This window comes from Oncorhynchus keta, chromosome 24 (genome assembly GCF_023373465.1).
Source record: "Oncorhynchus keta strain PuntledgeMale-10-30-2019 chromosome 24, Oket_V2, whole genome shotgun sequence".
Classification (NCBI taxonomy): Eukaryota; Metazoa; Chordata; class Actinopteri; order Salmoniformes; family Salmonidae; genus Oncorhynchus; species Oncorhynchus keta.
The window spans coordinates 24,316,292-24,334,507 of NC_068444.1; the positions used below are offsets into that span (position 1 = coordinate 24,316,292).

General features: G+C 39.4%; 1 protein-coding gene across 2 annotated transcripts in view; it reads right to left on the reverse strand.

Moving 5' to 3' along the window:
* The window catches only part of rgs17 (regulator of G protein signaling 17), a 46,736-nt gene that overhangs the window by 18,037 nt on the left and 10,483 nt on the right, over nucleotides 1–18,216 (reverse strand). The window contains exons 2-3 of one of the 2 annotated variants that reach the window (XM_035801163.2): nucleotides 16,722–16,850; nucleotides 7,304–7,434 (exon numbers count right to left, since the gene is read on the reverse strand). In XM_035801163.2, coding sequence (XP_035657056.1) covers nucleotides 7,304–7,434; nucleotides 16,722–16,724 — 134 coding nt within the window. In that variant the 5' untranslated portion in view covers nucleotides 16,725–16,850. Of the gene's footprint in view, nucleotides 1–7,303; nucleotides 7,435–16,583; nucleotides 16,851–18,216 lie in introns of both variants that reach the window. The other variant, XM_035801161.2, reaches the window with a different exon arrangement.

The following is an 18,216-nucleotide window of genomic DNA, read 5'->3' on the forward strand; positions in this document are numbered from 1 at the left end:
AAAACACAAATGTATCTTGATTAGAGATACGTATTTAACCCCCTAAATCAAAACATGTTAGACTCACCTTTGGCAGCGATTACAGCTGTGAGTCTTTCTGGGTAAGTCTCTAAGAGCTTTCCACGCCTGGATTGTGCAAAATTTGCCCATTATTCTTTTAGAAATTCTAAAAGCTATGTCAAATTGGTTGTTGATCATTGCCATAGATTTTCAAGAGGATTTAAGTCAAAACTGTAACTCGGCCACTCAGGAATATTCACCGTCTCCTTGGTAACCAACTCCAGTGTAAATTTGGCCTTGTGTTTTAAGTTATTGTCCTGCTGAAAGGTGAATTAATCTCCCAGTGTCTGGTGGAAAGCAGACTGAACCAAGTTTTCCTCTAGGATTTTGCCTGTGCTTAGCTCCATTCATTTTTATTTATTTTTATGTTTGTGAATGATAACAAACATAACCCATAAAATGATGCAGCCACCACTATTCTTGAAAAGATGGAGAGTGGTACTCAGCAATGTTTTGTATTGTATTTGCCCCAAAAATAACACTTTGCATTCAGGACAAAAAGTGAATTTGCTTTGACACCTTTTTTTTGCAGTATTACTAGTGCCTTGTTGCAAAAAGGATACCGTGGGGCAAAAAAGTATTTAGTCAGCCACCAATTGTGCAAGTTCTCCCACTTCTCCCACTTCCTCCATACAGATCTCCTCCAGAGCAGTGCTGTTTTGGGGCTGTTGCTGGGCAACACGGACTTTCAACTCATTCCAAAGATTTTCTATGGGGTTGAGATCTGGAGACTGGCTAGGCCACTCCAGGACCTTGAAATGCTTCTTACGAAGCTACTCCTTCATTGCCCGGGCGGTGTTTTTGGGATCATTGTCATGCTGAAAGACCCAGCCACGTTTCATCTTCAATGCCCTTGCTGATGGAAGGAGGTTTTCACTCAACATCTCACGATACATGGCCCCATTCATTCTTGCCTTTAGACGGATCAGTCGTCCTGGTCCCTTTGCAGAAAAACAGCCCCAAAGCATGATGTTTCCACCCCCATGCTTCACAGTAGGTATGGTGTTCTTTGGATGCAACTCAGCATTCTTTGTCCTCCAAACACAACGAGTTGAGTTTTTAGCAAAAAGTTATATTTTGGTTTCATCTGACCATATGACATTCTCCCAATCTTCTTCTGGATCATCCAAATGCTCTCTAGCAAACTTCAGACGTGCCTGGACATGTACTGGCTTAAGCAGGGGGACACGTCTGGCACTGCAGGATTTGAGTCCCTGGCAGCGTAGTGTGTTACCGATGATAGGCTTTGTTACTTTGGTCCCAGCTCTCTGCAGGTCATTCACTAGGTCCCCCCGTGTGGTTCTGGGATTTTTGCTCACCGTTCTTGCGATAATTTTGACCCCACGGGGTGAGATCTTGCGTGGAGCCCCAGATCGAGGGAGATTATCAGTGGTCTTGTATGTCTTCCATTTCCTAATAATTGCTCCCACAGTTGATTTCTTCAAACCAAGCTGCTTACCTATTGCAGATTCAGTCTTCCCAGCCTGGTGCAGGTCTACAATTTTGTTTCTGGTGTCCTTTGACAGCTCTTTGGTCTTGGCCATAGTGGAGTTTGGAGTGTGACTGTTTGAGGTTGTGGACAGGTGTCTTCTATACTGATAACAAGTTCAAACAGGTGCCATTAATACAGGTAACGAGTGGAGGACAGAGGAGCCTCTTAAAGAAGAAGTTACAGGTCTGCGAGAGCCAGAAATCTTGCTTGTTTGTAGGTGACCAAATACTTATTTTCCACCATAATTTGCAAATAAATTCATAAAAAATCCTACAAATGTGATTTTCTGGATTTTTTTCCCTCCTTTTGTCTGTCATAGTTGAAGTGTACCTAAGATGAAAATTACAGGCCTCTCATATTTTTAAGTGGGAGAACTTGCACAATTGGTGGCTGACTAAATACTTTTTTGCCCCACTATGTGTTTTGGAATATTTTTATTCTGTACAGGCTTCCCTTTTTTCACTCTGTCAATTAGGTTAGTATTGTGGAGTAATATGGTATAAAACTTACAAGATGAAGTTATAATACTGGTTATGCATCGAATTGCATTTCTTAGTACTCTCTCATCTGTGTCTGTGGGACTGAGTTGGGCCTCTGGGGCTTGGCGCTGGCAATTGAATTATAATGGCTTGGTGATAGAACCTACAGCCTGCATTCCATAGAATGAGTTGGTGTTTTGTGTATTATTAGGTACAAAGACGACTGATGGGAGGAACCTCGTCTTAGGTGCCAAACCCTGATTTCTATACAATTGGAACAGTCTTCACAGCAAATGCTATCTGACTGGGGGTTACTCCTTTCTCACATACAAATCCTAACCTTTTGCACCATTCCAGGCATCTGTTTGTCATGAACATTCAGGAGGATGTACTTTGCTATAAAGAGCTGTAACCCAAATCTGATTACCGATGGGTGGTTGTTGACCAGCTTCATTATTGCAATTCTTAATCAATAATAAAGATTGATTGTTTGAAGAAATAACAAAGTCTCTCTCACTTGGTTAGAATTTCCACCACAATATTTGGCGACAAGGAAGGGATGATAAATCATAATTTTGCTGATTGTTCCTGGGAAATCCAGGTTAACCGTGCATGGGAGTTGCATTAGATGCAGCCGGGGAAGCCATACTCCACTAGACGGAGCAGATCGGATCCCCGCCTGGCTGGGAGCGTTAGTGGAATGGATGTCATTTCGAACAGAGACCGATAAATAGGATGACACTGACATCTCTTGGAAACAAATGTTTGTTTTTTGGAGAAAAAAATTTAGTTAACATCCAAACCTGAATGGACCGGATGGAAACTAGAACCTACGTGGACTAGTTAAGACTTTAAAGCAAAACCCCTGTGTGGGTTAAAGTCCTGTGTGGGATATTTCACTTACTTGCTGTGCTGTTTCATTGTTCATTTCTTCAGTCGTTTCATTTTCAACCAGGATTTCTATGAATTCCACTATTGTGCCTAATCCTTATTGTGGCTAGCTTCACAACACACAACCCGGTCCGGTCGAGCCTCACTAGCCAGATTAAGCTATCTGACTGCTTATAACATTAGCTTTGGGAAACAGGGTTAAGTAGCTGGCTAGCTAAGTTCAATTTCAATAGGCGAACAACAAGTGGCAAATGGTGCATGCATCTTTTTATGTACTTGTACATGTGCACCTCACTCAGGTTTCAACTCAGATTGCATGGCCTTAACTTATGTATGGAATACTATGTGATAAGTGCATGTTTAACGGTATATAAAGTATGATAATGTACTGGTGTGAAGAAATTTCGTCAGTGGTGTAAAGTACTTGAAAGTACAACTTAAGTAGTTAGTGTGGTATCTGTACATTACTATTTCATATTTTTGGTTACTTTTAATTCACTACATTAGTAAAGAAAATAATGTACTTTTTACTCGACACCCAAAAGTACTTGTTACATTTTGACCTGAAAATTGTCCAATTCACACACTTATCAAGAGAACATCCCTCGTCACCCCTACTGCCTCTGATCTGGCCGACTCAAAACACAAATGCTTTGTTTGTCAATTATGTCTGAGTGTTGAAGTGTGCCCCTGGCTATCGTCAATAAAATAATTGTGCCGTCTGGTTTAATAAGGAATTTGAAATGATTTATACTTTTACTCTGTGACAATTTAGTACTTTTCCCACCACTGGATATGGCTGGGGGTTATAGCATTTATTTCACATGACCCATCAATTTAGACAAGTGTGTCTGGGTGTCTAATATTTATACATTTTTTATCTGGACACTATGTTTACCTGGAATTGTTCCTTATTGTAGGCTACTACCACTTTTAGTCTTAATCTTTACTACACTACTCACTGTTTAGCACATGATCTCACCCCGTGTGAATCCTTAAAGAGATGGGTGGGGCTAAAGCTTAAGAGGGTGTGAACAATGCTGAATGGGTGTAGACAAAGGCGAGCTCTCCAGTAGGTACCAAAACTTTCAAAGGCCATTTTCTCAAAAGTGAGTTTACAAGTTGATCAGCCTTCAAAGCAGAATGACTTTCCCATTGTTCCTCAATTGCAGTGTATGATATACCATTTTGTAGCTCTGAGTCTTTTACTTTTATCCAATGTAAAAATAACATTTCAAATTTTGCTGCATAAGACTGATTTGAGCTGGTCAGTCACATATTATTCTTACAATCTTAGAGCTTGCTTATAACCTTTGATCAGTTTGTAAATATATTACTCTTAAACTGCAAATTACTGTTTGCTCATGTTGTCATCACAAACTTCACCCCTTTTATGGAAATGCAAAGGATGGCTTATCAATACACTATGCAAACTACAACCAATGATATCAGTTAATATTTACATTGTTCTTGTCACATTTAGGGATCGTGTTAAAAAAGAAAGATATAACACTGAAAAACTGCGTTTTGTAAACGCAGATCTAAAATGTTCTTATTGTAATTTCTGCTCGGCTTAATTTTGTGCTCCGGTTACACTTCTCCACTTGGAAGATAAATATTTTCTATTGTCTTCATGAATCAGATTCCCGCATTCATAAACGGTTATTCGATCAGCAGACAGCACTCTGACTAATATACTTTCTCTGGTATAGTTTCTCTCCGGTAGCAAGTTAAAATGTAGGGGGGGACTTACAAAATATTAGGAAATGTCGCAGGGTACATTCTTTCTATGACAACCATGACAAATATGATGTCCACTCACTGGACAAAAACTGGTTGAATCAACATTGTTTCCACGTAAACTCAGCAAAAAAATAAACATCCTCACTGTCAACTGTGTTTATTTTCAGCAAACTTAACGTGTAAATATTTGTATGAACATAATAATATTCAACAACAGACGTAAACTGAACAAGTTCCACAGACATGTGACTAACAGAAATGGAATAATGTGTCCCTGAACAAAGAGGGGGGGGGGGGTCAAAGTCAAAAGTAACAGTCAGTATCTGGTGTGGCCACCAGATACGTGGTCTGCCACTGCGAGGATGATCAGCTGTCTCCCTGTAGCGCTGTCTTAGGCGTTTCACAGTACGGACATGGCAATTTATTTCCCTGGCCACAACTGCAGTTCTCTTGCCTCCTTGCAGCATGCCTAAGGCATGTTCACGCAGCTGAGCAGGGACCATGGGCATCTTTCTTTTGGTGTTTTTCAGAGTCATTAGAAAGCCCTCTTCAATGTCCTAAGTTTTCATAACTGTGCCCTTAATTGCCTACTGTCTGTAAGCAGTTAGTTAGTGTCTTAACAACTATTCCACAGGTGCATGAACTGTTTATGGTTCATTGAACAAGCATGGGAAACAGTGTTTAAAACCATTACAATGAAGATCTGTGAAGTTATTTGGAGTTATGAATTATCTTTGAAAAACAGGGTCCTGAAAAGGGGACGTTTCTTTTTTTGCTGAGTTTAGATTCAACATCCTCACAATGAAATGTTGAAACATTATTGATTCAACCAGTCTTTGTTGAGGGGGTGGGGCATCAGATTTCTCATGTTTATCATAGAAATAATGTATCCAGCTACATTTCCTAAAGTTTTACTTGAAGTTTATCTTGCATTTTAACTTCCTCCCGGAGAAAAACTACACAGAAGAAAGTACATCAGAGCAGTGGTGGACTGATTGGATTTGCAAAAAGTCAATGTAACATGCAGACCAGACCGTGCATGTTGATTTTGTCCACCCACACCAGACGTGATCAGAACACGCAGGTTTAAATATCAAAACAAACTCTGAACCAACTATATTAACTTGGGAACAGGTCGAAAAGCATTTTAAAAATGTATGGAAATTTAGCTAGCTGGCTTGCTGTTGCTAGCTAATCTGTCCTAGGATATAAACATTGGGTTGTTATTTTACCTGAAATGTACAAGGTCCTCTACTCCAAAAATTAATCCACAGATAAAAGGGGAAAAGTTTGTTTCTAGTAATGTAATCTCTCCTCCTTCAGGCTTCTTCTTCTTTGGACTTTACATTGCGGTTGGCAACCAACTTTAAGGTGCATTACCACTACCAACTGGACTGGAGTGTGGACCTCACCTTTCAATCACCCACGTGGGTATATGCTCCTTAAAACCAATGAGGAGATGCCACATGTGTATATGATTTTTTTTTTTAACAATGAGGAAATGGGAGAGACGGGACTGGCAGCGCATCAAGCATCACACACAGAACCAAGTTCTATTTTAGTGCCTGGTTACGCAGACTCTCATTGACGCACACCATCAGTGTGGGTGAAATGATTGAATAACATGTATGTGTACATTTATTTTTGCAACACTCGCGCATGCGACGCTAGCGGTGTGGTCAACATGTAAGGGCATTTAGCCTTTATTTACCAACTTTTAACCAAAATCCAATGACATGTTGCATTTCTTTCTTGATTTCACATTGGATAATGTTAGTTGACAACTCAATGAAATATAAATCAAAACTAGATGTTGAACTGAAAAAAATACCATACTTTTTCATTTGTAAGCTAATTTACTTATGTGTGGCTGATAGCCAAATAGTGTTGCACTTTTGTAGTCATCTGATGAAAACCATGCTATTTTCTACCAAATGTGTTGCATTAATTTATTTTGTGTGAAGAGAAACTATAGTTGCACGCCCCTGATAACTCTATTGAAGCAAACAAACACAAACATTGACTTTCAATATAAAATGCAGGTGAAATGGTTCAAATCCAGATTTTTTTGATAGGTCAGAATTTTGAAAATGCAGATTATTAAAAGCTAATGCGCCCCTGCCGTTTTCTCCACGGAAACGCGAAAAGTAGTAATCATATAGTTGTATATGGGTCTCCTATCCTAAACTCACCCTTTTCCCAGGCATCAAGATAATTGGTCTGATAAACAATGTTTATGCACCCATAGAACTGAAAACTATGAGGGGGAAAGACTTCACGCATCAAGTCATGTTTTACCTGGTGACCTACAGTCTTTCAGCATTCATTACTTTAATTTCTAAACAATGTGATCAGCCTAAACATTGGGTGAATAACGACAATAACTAAAAATGTACGAATATTGGTTATTTTGGCCTAAAGTGCTGATAACTAGTTTACAATACTTTCCCCCACTAATATAAAAACATTGAAAGGGATGTGGTCTTGAAGGGAATATGACCAGGTGCTTTTTTCTGTCTATATTTCAGGAAAATCTAAACACAATTTCTCATAATTCTAAAGGGCATTTAGACAGCCATAGCCCTTTGAATATGGAGGAGACATGGGGAAAGTAAACAGAAAGCGAGGATTGACGTACCAGAGGCATTTACAACAACCACACCAGCACATGCAGCAGTTGTTGGGCCTTGGATGGCCAGGCGCCTGTGGAGGTCCTTCAATGTGTGGCTGCTGCCGTTTTCTCATATCAACTCCGCTTAAACTTCGGGGCTGTGGACGAAATCCAAACACATTGGTTAAGGACTATGCCATCTTCCTCATAGATGTATGAATATCACAACATTGAGAGAACACGAACCAGGTGAATTTCATACAGAAATCAATACAGATGTGAAAATGTATTTTTGCACTGGTTGTTTTTTAAATTTGCCCCTATTATCTTTGCCACTCATTCATGCGGTCAACTTTTTATAATTTCAACAAAATAAAATTTTAAAACAAGGTATTGTGTGTGTGGCAATCACAGTCAAACCATGTCAACAACCAAGGACCACTTTGGAAACAAGAAATGTAATTATTACTTTCAAGTGATATCCTCTGGGTCCATATTGTACATTTTGTTGTATATGTCTGTTACCCAAAATAAATTAAATTCAACAATATTGATATTGAAACTCAGAGGTCAACGTAGAACATTTTCAGCTGCACAAGCCCAAAGTGAAAGAGAGAAAGATAGAGGACAAGGATGGAGAGAAAAATAGATAGAATGATAGAAAGAGGTGGTGAAAGAATGAGACAGAGGATTCCCTCCTGGAGCTGGCCTTGCTTGGCACTGTGACAAATCTGCTCTGCTGTGTGAGCAAGAAATTGGTACACACACAAACCGTACACCACAGACTGTACACACAGACCGTACACACACATGAGCAGAAGATGCTCAGTCTGTGCTACATTATGGGTCTGCTGTGAGTGCCTAAATAGATACCAAAATAAAAAACATACATTACAAACAGCATAACAATTTACCCCTCAAAAAACAGATATGTACAGTTCAAGTCGGAAGTTTACATAGACCTTAGCCAAATACATTTAAACTCAGTTTTTCACAATTCCTGACATATAATCCTTGTAAAAATTCCCTGTCTTAGGATCACCACTTTATTGTAAGAATGTGAAAAATGTCAGAATAATAGCAGAGATAAGGATTTATTTCAGCTTTTATTTCTTTCATCACATTCCCAATGGGTCAGAAGTTTACATGCTACCAAATACTAATTGAGTGTATCGCCTTTAAATGGTTTAACTTGGGTCAAACGTTTTGGGTAGCCTTCCACAAGCTTCCCACAATAAGTTGGGTGAATTCTGGCCAATTCCTTCTGACAGAGCTGGTGTAACTGAGTCAGGTTTGTAGGCCTCCTTGCTCGCACACACTTTTTGATTTCTGACCACAAATGTTCTATAGGACTGAGGTCAGGGCTTTGTGATGGCCACTACAATACCTTGACTTTGTTGTCCTTAAGCCATTTTGCCACAACTTTGGAAGTATGCTTGGGGTCATTGTCCATTTGGAAGACTCATTTGTGACCAAGCTTTAACTTCCTGACTGATGTCTTGAGATGTTGCTTCAATATATCCACATAATTTTCCTACGTCATGATGCCATCTATTCTGTGAAGTGCACCAGTCCCTCCTGCAGCAAAGTACCCCCACAACATGATGCTGCCACGCCCGTGTTTCATGGTTGGGATGGTGTCCTTCGGCTTGCAAGCCTCCCCCTTTTTCCTCCAAACATAACAATGGTTGTTATGGCCAAACAATTCTACTTTTGTTTAATCAGACCAGAGGACATTTCTCCAAAAAGCACGATCTTTGTCCCCATGTGCAGTTGCAAACCATAGTCTGGCTTTTTTTATGGCGGTTTAGGAGCAGTGGCTTCTTCCTTGCTGAGTGGCCTTTCAGGCTATGTCGATATAGGACTCGTTTAACTGTGGTTATAGATACTTTTATAACCGTTTCCCCCAGCATCTTCACAAGGCCCTTTGCTGTTATTCTGGGATTTATTTGCACTTTTCGCACCAAAGTACGTTCATCTCTAGGAGATAGAACGCGTCTCCTTCCTGAGCAGTATGACGGCTGCGTGGTCCCATGGTGTTCATAATTGCCTACTATTGTTTGCACAGATGAACGTGGTACCTTCAGGTGTTTGGAAATTGCTCCCGAGGATGTACCAGACTTGTGGAGGTCTACAATTATTTTTCTGAGGTCTTGGCTGATTCCTTTTGATTTTCCCATGTCAAGCAAAGAGGCACTGAGTTTGACGGTAAGGCTTGAAATACATCAACAGGTACACCTCGGATTGACTCAAATGATGTCAATTAGCCTATCAGAATCTTCTAAAGCCATGACATAATTTTCTGGAATTTTCCAAGCTGTTTAAAGGCACAGTCAACTTAGCATACGTAAACGTCTGACCCACTGGAATTGTGATACAGTGAATTATAAGTGAAATAATCTGTCTGTAAACAATTGTTGGAAAAATTACTTGTCATGCACAAAGTAGATGTCCTAACCGACTTGCCAAAACTATACTTTGTCAACAAGAAATTTGTGTAGTGGTTGAAAAACAAGTTTTAATGACTATGTAAACTTCCTACTTCAACTGTATATCATTGTAACTACATCCAGGTGCAAAGGCATGTGACCGAGCAAAGAAACACATTATGTTTGTCCCCAATGACAAGGAGCACAAACCAAGGGCCTGTCTATAGCCTACTAGGCCTACATGTGTGAAGGGGAGTAAACAAGTGGACATAAGCTAGCCTAAAGGTTGCAGTGCAATAGCTGTGTGCAATACCACCATTGTGAAACCCAACAAAAGTAGGATACAAAGGCATTAACCTACTTTAGGCAGTGGACACTGACATATGGGCAAATCTTTCTTGAGTGAATGAACACTCCAGTACAATCAAGCCTATTCAATCAATCAATAAAAAATATGATAGCCAGTTATAATTGTAATGGCTTAGCAGATAATGAGAAAAGACGATCAGCATTTACCCGGCTAAAAGAGAAGGAATACAATATCTATTGTTTACAGGGAACTCAATCAACAATTTTAGATGAAGTTGTGTGGGAAAAGGACTGGAGGGGGGGGGGGATATATTTCTCCTATGTGCATAGAAATTCAAAAAGGGGTGAGGATATGAAGTAACATTAATTTTGATCAGAATGTGCAAATTGTCCAAACAAGGTAGATTTTAAATATGTTATTGGACCATAAACAGATTTGGCTCACTAACCTATACGGTTCAAATAATGATGATCCACGCTTCTTTGAAAATATATATAATAATTGATCAACCCTACAAGCAATACAAGACTATTATTATGGTGGGAGATTATAATACAGTTTTAAATACCTCTATGGACCGTAAAGGATATCACCTTCATCCACTTAAGGAAATCCGGAATGTCATGGATATATTGGAACAAGTGGACATATGAAGGTTTAAATATCCCGACCTAGTAAGATATACATGGTGGAAGCTCAATCAAGCTAGTCGACTTGACTACTTTCTTATGTCATTCTCTCTGGCACCAAAAGTTTAAAAAGTGTTGATAGGGGACAGAATGCGGTCGGACAATCAGATCATTGGCATATACATTACTCTTACAGCATTTCCACGTGGGGGCGAGGATATTGGAAATTTAATCAAAGCCTTTTGGACGATAACTTGTTTTTAACTTGGACAGAATAATTTATAACTGACTTTTTACGACATAACATAGGTACAGCAGATCCCCTTACTGTACGGGACACTTTTAAATGTGCCTTTAGAGGTCATGCAATTCAGGACTCATCTCTAAAACAAAAGCAATTTAGGTCAAGCCATATCTCAGACTGGCCAATAAAAATAAAAGATTAAGATGGGCAAAAGAACACAGACACTGGACAGAGGAACTCTGCCAATTTAGGTCATTTTAACAAAGGAAACTGTACAGATGCTGGGATGCTGGCCTTCTAGGCAGAGTTCCTCTGTCCAGTGTCTGTTCTTTTGCCCATCTTAATCTTTTATTTTTATTGGCCAGTCTGAGATATGGCTTTTTCTTTGCAACTCTGCCAAGAAGGCCAGCATCCTGGAGTCGCCTCTTCACTGTAGACGTCGAGACTGGTGTTTTGTGGGTACTATTTAATGAAGCTGCCAGTTGAGGACTTGTAAGGTGTCCGTTTCTCAAACTAGACACTCTAATGTACTTGTCCTCTTGCTTAGTTGTACACTGGGGCCTCCCACTCCTCTTTCTATTCTGGTTAGAGACAGTTTGCGCTGTTCTGTGAAGGGAGTAGTACCTAGCATTGTACCAGATCTTCACATTCTTGGCTATTTCTCAGAACAAGAATAGATTGATGAGTTTCAGAAGAAAGTGTCTTGTTTCTGGCCATTTTGAGCCTGTAATCGATCCCACAAATGCTGATGCTTCAGATACTCAACAAGTCCAAAGTAGGCCAGTTTTATTGCTTCTTTAATCAGAACACAGTTTTCAGCTGTGCTAACATAATTGCAAAAGGGTTTTCTAATGATCAATTAGCCTTTTAAAAGAAACTTGGATTAGCTAACACAACATGCCATTGAAACAAAGGAGTGATGGTTGCTGATAAATGGGCCTCTGTAGATATTCCCTTAAAAATTAAATCAGCCGTTTACAGCTAATAGTCATTTACAACATTAACAAAGTCTACACTGTATTTCTGACCAATATGATGTTATTTTAATGGACAAAAAATATGCTTTTCTTTCAAAAACTAGGAAATTTCTAAGTGACCTCAAACTTTTGAACAGTAGTGTATATATAATATACGTATGCATATGTATGTACAGAAGCAGTCAAAAGTTTGAACACTCATTTTTCTTTATTTTTTACTATTTTCAACATTGTAGAATAATAGTGAAGACATCAAAACTATGAAATAACACATATGGAATCATCGGGGCGGCAGGTAGCTTAGTGGTTAGAGCGTTTGACTAGTAACCGAAAGGTTGCAAGATCAAATCCCCGAGCTGACACGGTAAAAATCTGTCGTTCTGCCCCTGAACAAGGCAGTTAACCCACTGTTACTAGGCCATCATTAAAAATAAGAATTTGTTCTTAACTGACTTGCCTAGTTAAATAAAGGTAAAATAAATACAAAAATAAAAATGTAGTATGCAAAAAAAGTGTTAAACAAAGCAAAATGTATTTTATATTTGAGATTATTTAAAGTAGCCATCCATTGCCTTGATGTTGCCTTGATGACAGCTTTGCATTCTCTCAACCAGCTTCATGAGGTAGTCACCTGAAATGCATTTCAATTAAGAGGTGTGCCTTGTTAAAAATGTATTTGTGAAATGTATTTCCTTCTTAACGTGTTTGAGCCAATCAGTTGTGTAGTGACAAGGGAGGGGTGGTATATAGAAGATGGCCCTATTTGGTATAATACCAAGTCCATACTTTGGCAAGAAAATATCAAATAAGCAAAAGAAAACAGCAATCCATCATTACTTTAAAGTAAGGTTAGTCAATGTGGAAAATTTCAAGAACTTTTAAAGTTTTTTCAAGTGCAGTCGCAAAAACCATCAAGTGCTATGATGAAACTGGCTCTCATGAGAACCGACACAGGAAAGGAAGACCTTGAGTTACCTTTGCTGCAGAGGATAAGTTCATTAGAGTTACCAGACTCATAAATTGCAGCCCAAATAAATGCTTCACTGAGTTCAAGTAACAGACATCTCAACATCAACTGTTCAGAGGAGACTGTGTCAATCAGGCCTTCATGCTTGAACTGCTGCAAAGAAACCACTACTAAAGGACACCAATAAGAAGAAGACTTGCTTGGGCCAAGAAACACAAGCAATGGACATTAAACCGGTGGAAATCTGACCTTTGGTCTGATGAGTCCGAATTTGAGATTTTAGGTTCCAACCGCCGTGTCTTTGTGAGACGCAGAGTAGGTGAACGGATGATCTCCGCATGTGTGGTTCCCAAGGTGAAGCATGGAGGAGGGGGTGTGATGGTGCTCTGCTAGTGACACTGTCAGTGATTTATTTAGAATTTAAGGCACACTTAACCAGCATGGCAACCACAGCATTCTGCAGAGATACGCCATACCACCTGGTTTGCACTTAGTGGGACTATCATTTGTTTTTCAAAAGGACAATGACCCAAAACACACCTCCAGGCTGTGTAAGGGCTATTTGATCAAGAAGGAGAGTGATGAAGTGCTGCATCAGATGACCTGGCCTCCTCAATCACCTGACCTCAACCCAATTGAGATGGTTTGGGATGAGTTGGACTTGAGTGAGGAAAAGCAATCCAGGTGAAGCTGGTTGAGAAAATGCCAAGAGGGTGCAAAGCTGTCATCAAGGCAAAGGGTGGCTACTTTGATTTGTTTAACATTTGGTTGGTTACTACATGATTGCGTTATTTCATCGTTTTGATGTGTTCACCATTATTCTACAATGTAGAAAATAGTAAAGATAAAGAAAAACCCTTGAATGAGTAGGTGTGTCCAAACTTTTGACTGGTACAGTATATATTTTTGATTTTACCAAAAAATATATGGGGGATTGGAAATCAGGACAATTACATTGATGGGAGCTACAATCTATCTACCCCCCCAAAAAACAAAAAATTGCCTACTGGGAACATCCCTAGGAAATAAGAGGCGCAATTTTTTAAATATGTGCTAACATTGGATTCTTTCTGGTAATTATTTCAGAGAATGGTTACTATCACCACGATTATTAACATCCTGGTAATGAATGGTACAATAATGCTTGTTTCAATCAATCCCAAAGAACAGATCATTATTAATATAATTATAATAATTATGACAGGTTAATAAATACCATTCTGCACAATCCTGGTGTGGAACTGTAGATGGTACATGTTGGCTAACATTAAAAAATAAATCTCTCCTGTGATTCTACTTCATTTCACTACTTTTAAACTTTGCTCTTGAATCCCAAAACTATTAAATAAAGGATCGTCTTACCTGCAAAGTCATCATTCAACTTTTGCTCCGTATTTATGGACACTAAAAATGAACAGTGAGAATGTCTCTCTCTGTGGCCTTCACTTTGACATCCATGATAGGGATCATATATGGACCAATAAACCAAACATGCAAATCCTGAGTTGGCCACTTGAGCAGCCATCGGTTATTCACCTTCCACTGGTGGAAAACATGCACATTGATGCAAAATACAGTGACAAACACCTTTGTTCTAGCTGGGGACACATCCAAGCCACTGAAAAGAAATGCAAATAAAAGGTTCCCTCCATGTGGAAAGACAAATATAGGCTTAGCCAAAGAACCTAATTTTCATTCTGCATCTCCATCATTTTGGCTAGGATTCATTTCTTATTTTAATTCTATTGTCGAACTGCAGTGAGAAGAACTGTTATTCTATTAGCCATTTGGGAAATGTACTGTCCTTTGATCTTGCTGTGGCACAAAATACAGCAGAGGCACACATCATTTTGTTCAATGGCAAATATGACTCTCTTTAAATGTAAGGCTAATTTATTCAATACTAACAGCTCATGGTCCTAGGCGTTCTAAAGCAGCAGCCAGTGATGCAGAGCAAGGGCTACGGCCCACTGCACAAGAGGATCCTCCTCCGCCTGCCACTCTCCAGTCTCCACCCAGAGAGATGTCATGCACTACCAAGACTGGTAGTACCAAGACTGGTAGTGCCAAGACTGGTAGTGCATGACAAAAAAAGCCTTAAATTAGATCTGCTACATTTATGCTGTGACTGTCAGAATAAATGAGTCTATGTCTGTCTGATGCGTACAGCTGAAGAGAATTCAGAGAATTCAAATACTGTAAAACTTCAATCAAATCAAAGTTTATTTGTCACGTGCACCGAATACATCAGGTGTAGACCTTACAGTGAAATGCTTACTTACAGGCTCTAACCAATAGTACAAAAAAGGTATTAAACGCCTCGTCTGAAATTGCCACCCGTCCCTATAAATAGCCTGGCAACGGTACACATTTCAGCAAATTAACAAACGTTTCAAATAAACTCATGGTCTAAATGAATTGTTTACGAGGTTCACATGTATTACTGTAGAAAAGGCCCATAGAGTTGGTGGAATAATCCTTTAATTCATTGCCACTTACTCAGCTGGGCCAGGGGCGCTTTAATGGTGGAAATGGTGGGGAGTAGACCCCTAGAAAACCTACCGATCAACCTCTAGTCAAAGTGGTGAATAATGATTCTGTCAAGGAAAAGTTGCTTATATATTTTTTTTAGAGACAGACTAAGACAAAAGAAATGTGACACAGTGTGTAAATGATAACACGAGTGCAGGAAATGTATTAAAATGCTGGAAGTGAATGCTGGAATTAAACAATGAAATACGCAAATTAGAAACAATGAACTATGCAAATTAGCAAACGCTGTGTGCATTAAGGAACGAGACACCTGGCTCAAATACAGTGCCTTCAGAAAGTATTCACACCCCTAGACGTTTTCCACATTTTGTTGTGTTACAGCCTGAATTTAAATTTGATTAAATGTAGATTTCTTTGTCACTGGCCTACACCCAACACCCCATAATGTCAAAGTAGAATTGTTTTTCAAAATTCTTACAAATTAATTTTTAAAAATGAAACGCTGAAATGTCTTGAGTCAAGTAAGTATTCAACTCCTTTGTTATGGCAAGTTTAAATAAGTCCAGGAATAAATCTGTGCTTAACAAGTCGCATAATAAGTTGCATGGACTCACTCTGTGTGCAATAACAGTGTTTAACATTGTTTTTGAATGACTACCAGTTAATGTTCTGTAGCTGCCGAGTTACAGATTTGTCTGAACTCTACTTGAAAATCAATGGCAAGACCTGAAAATGGTTGTCAAGCAATGATTTGATAGAGCTTGATGAATTTTTAAAAGGATAATGGGCAAATGTTGCACAATCCAGGTATGGAAAGCTCTTTCAGACTTACAGCTGTAATCGCTGCTTCTACAAAGTATTGACTCAGGGGTGTGAATACTTATGTAAATTACATATTTCTGTATTTCAATACATTTGTTACAATTTCTAAAATCATGTTTCCACTTTGTCATTGTGGAGTATTGTGTATAGATGGGTAAGTGAAAAATTATATTTAATCGATTTTGAATTCAGGCTGTAACACAACGAAATGTGGATTAAGTCAAGGGGTATCAATACTTTCTGAAGGCACTGTAGAAGGCCGTCTCTAATAAGCAAGCGCCTGTTGTGTTCAGTGATATAAGCAAATAAACGCCTGGGCTATTAATTTCTGTTTTACGGTCGTAACATACTGAATTTCTTTCAATGATGTACGGATAAAACTTAACAGTCACATACACTACTATAAGGTATTGGACATCTGTCCTAAGTAACCTACCATAAAAATTAGTCAGTTGCTTCCACAGACAGACCAGGCAGGTGAATCATGGCGTTGAGGTAAGTGGTTGGTTGAACTTGGGTGGGTTCAGAAGTAAAGCACTAGGGTGTGTCTACAGGGTAGTATTGTTGTTCTCACCATCCCTGACGGAGGGCCAGGAAGTGAGGGATAAGGACAGCGGTTTCTGCCTGGGTCTCAGCAGAGTTCAGGGACTCAGTGGGTGAATCATTTGCAGTGTTGATCGCAAGGGGAGCAACAATATACCATCTGAAAAACACAAAAGAGAAATACAGTGCATTGTAATATTGTACAGACGGACAGTGGGTTTATATTAACCTTTGATCTTGTGTCACTAAAGCATTAGGCCAGGGGTGTCAAAATAAATTCCTGGAGGACCGTGTGTCATTGATTAATTAGGAACTTCCCTCACCAGGTTGTTTAGGTCTTAATTGGAAACTAATTGAAAGGAAACAACAAAACCAGCAGACACACGGCCATCCAGGAATGTAGTTTGACACCCCTAAATTAGGCTTACTTTTCACCTCCTTTTTGGTGATTTGGAGCAGCCAATTATATAAAACAAAATAGTAAAGTCCACCAAAAATCTAAGTCTGTCTCTTACCACTGTGCATAATGTAGGATATATCCCAACAGTGTTCAAAAGTGACTTATGGACAGTATATCACATGTGAGTTTGTGTAATACAGTTTTAGGCCTTTAGGCTAGCTATAGCATGGGCCTACAGTATGTACGACTGCAAAACTACTGCAAGCACATGACTGCAGAGGTCTAGATTGTCATCTCCTTGACAACTACAAACAGAGACACTTCCTCATCTGGTTTCTAACATGGCCTGGGGAGGGCCACTGTACAGTACCCTGCCTAGTCGAGATCTGTGTCAGAGGCTCAGGAGGTTCACAATAAAGACATCATTACATATACCCACAAGTCAAAATTAGCTTGGTCAGGAAACAGTGCCTAGTAGCCTAGGGAAGTTTAGTGGCCTGGGCCGCTGCCTCCAGATTACATAGCCTATACCACAGCAGCATGGGTTTAAAATCAAATCAAATCTTATTTGTCACATGTACATGGTTAGCAGATGTTAATGTGAGTGTAGCGAAATGCTTGTGCTTCTAGTTCCGACAGTGCAGTAATATCTAACAAGTAATCTAACAATTCCCCAACAACTACCTAATACACACAAATCAAAATGGGTGAATGAGAGTATGTACATGTAAGTGTATGGATGAGTGATGACCGAGCGGCATAGGCAAAGTGCAGTAGATGGTATAAAATACAGTATATACACGTGATATGAGTAATGTAAGACATGTAAACATGATTAAAGTGGCATTATTTAGAGTGCATTGTATGAAGTGACTAGTGATCCATTTATTAAAGTGGCCACTGATTGGGTCTCAAAGTAGGCAGCAGCCTCTCTGAGTTAGTGATTGCTGTTTAGCAGTCGGATGGCCTTGAGAGAGAAGCTGTTTTTCAGTCTCTCGGTCCCAGCTTTGATGCACCTGTACTGACCTCGCCTTCTGGATGATAGCGGTGTGAACAGGCTGTGGCTCAGGTGGTTGATGTCCTTGATGATCTTTTTGTCATTCCTGTAACATCGGGTGCTGTAGGT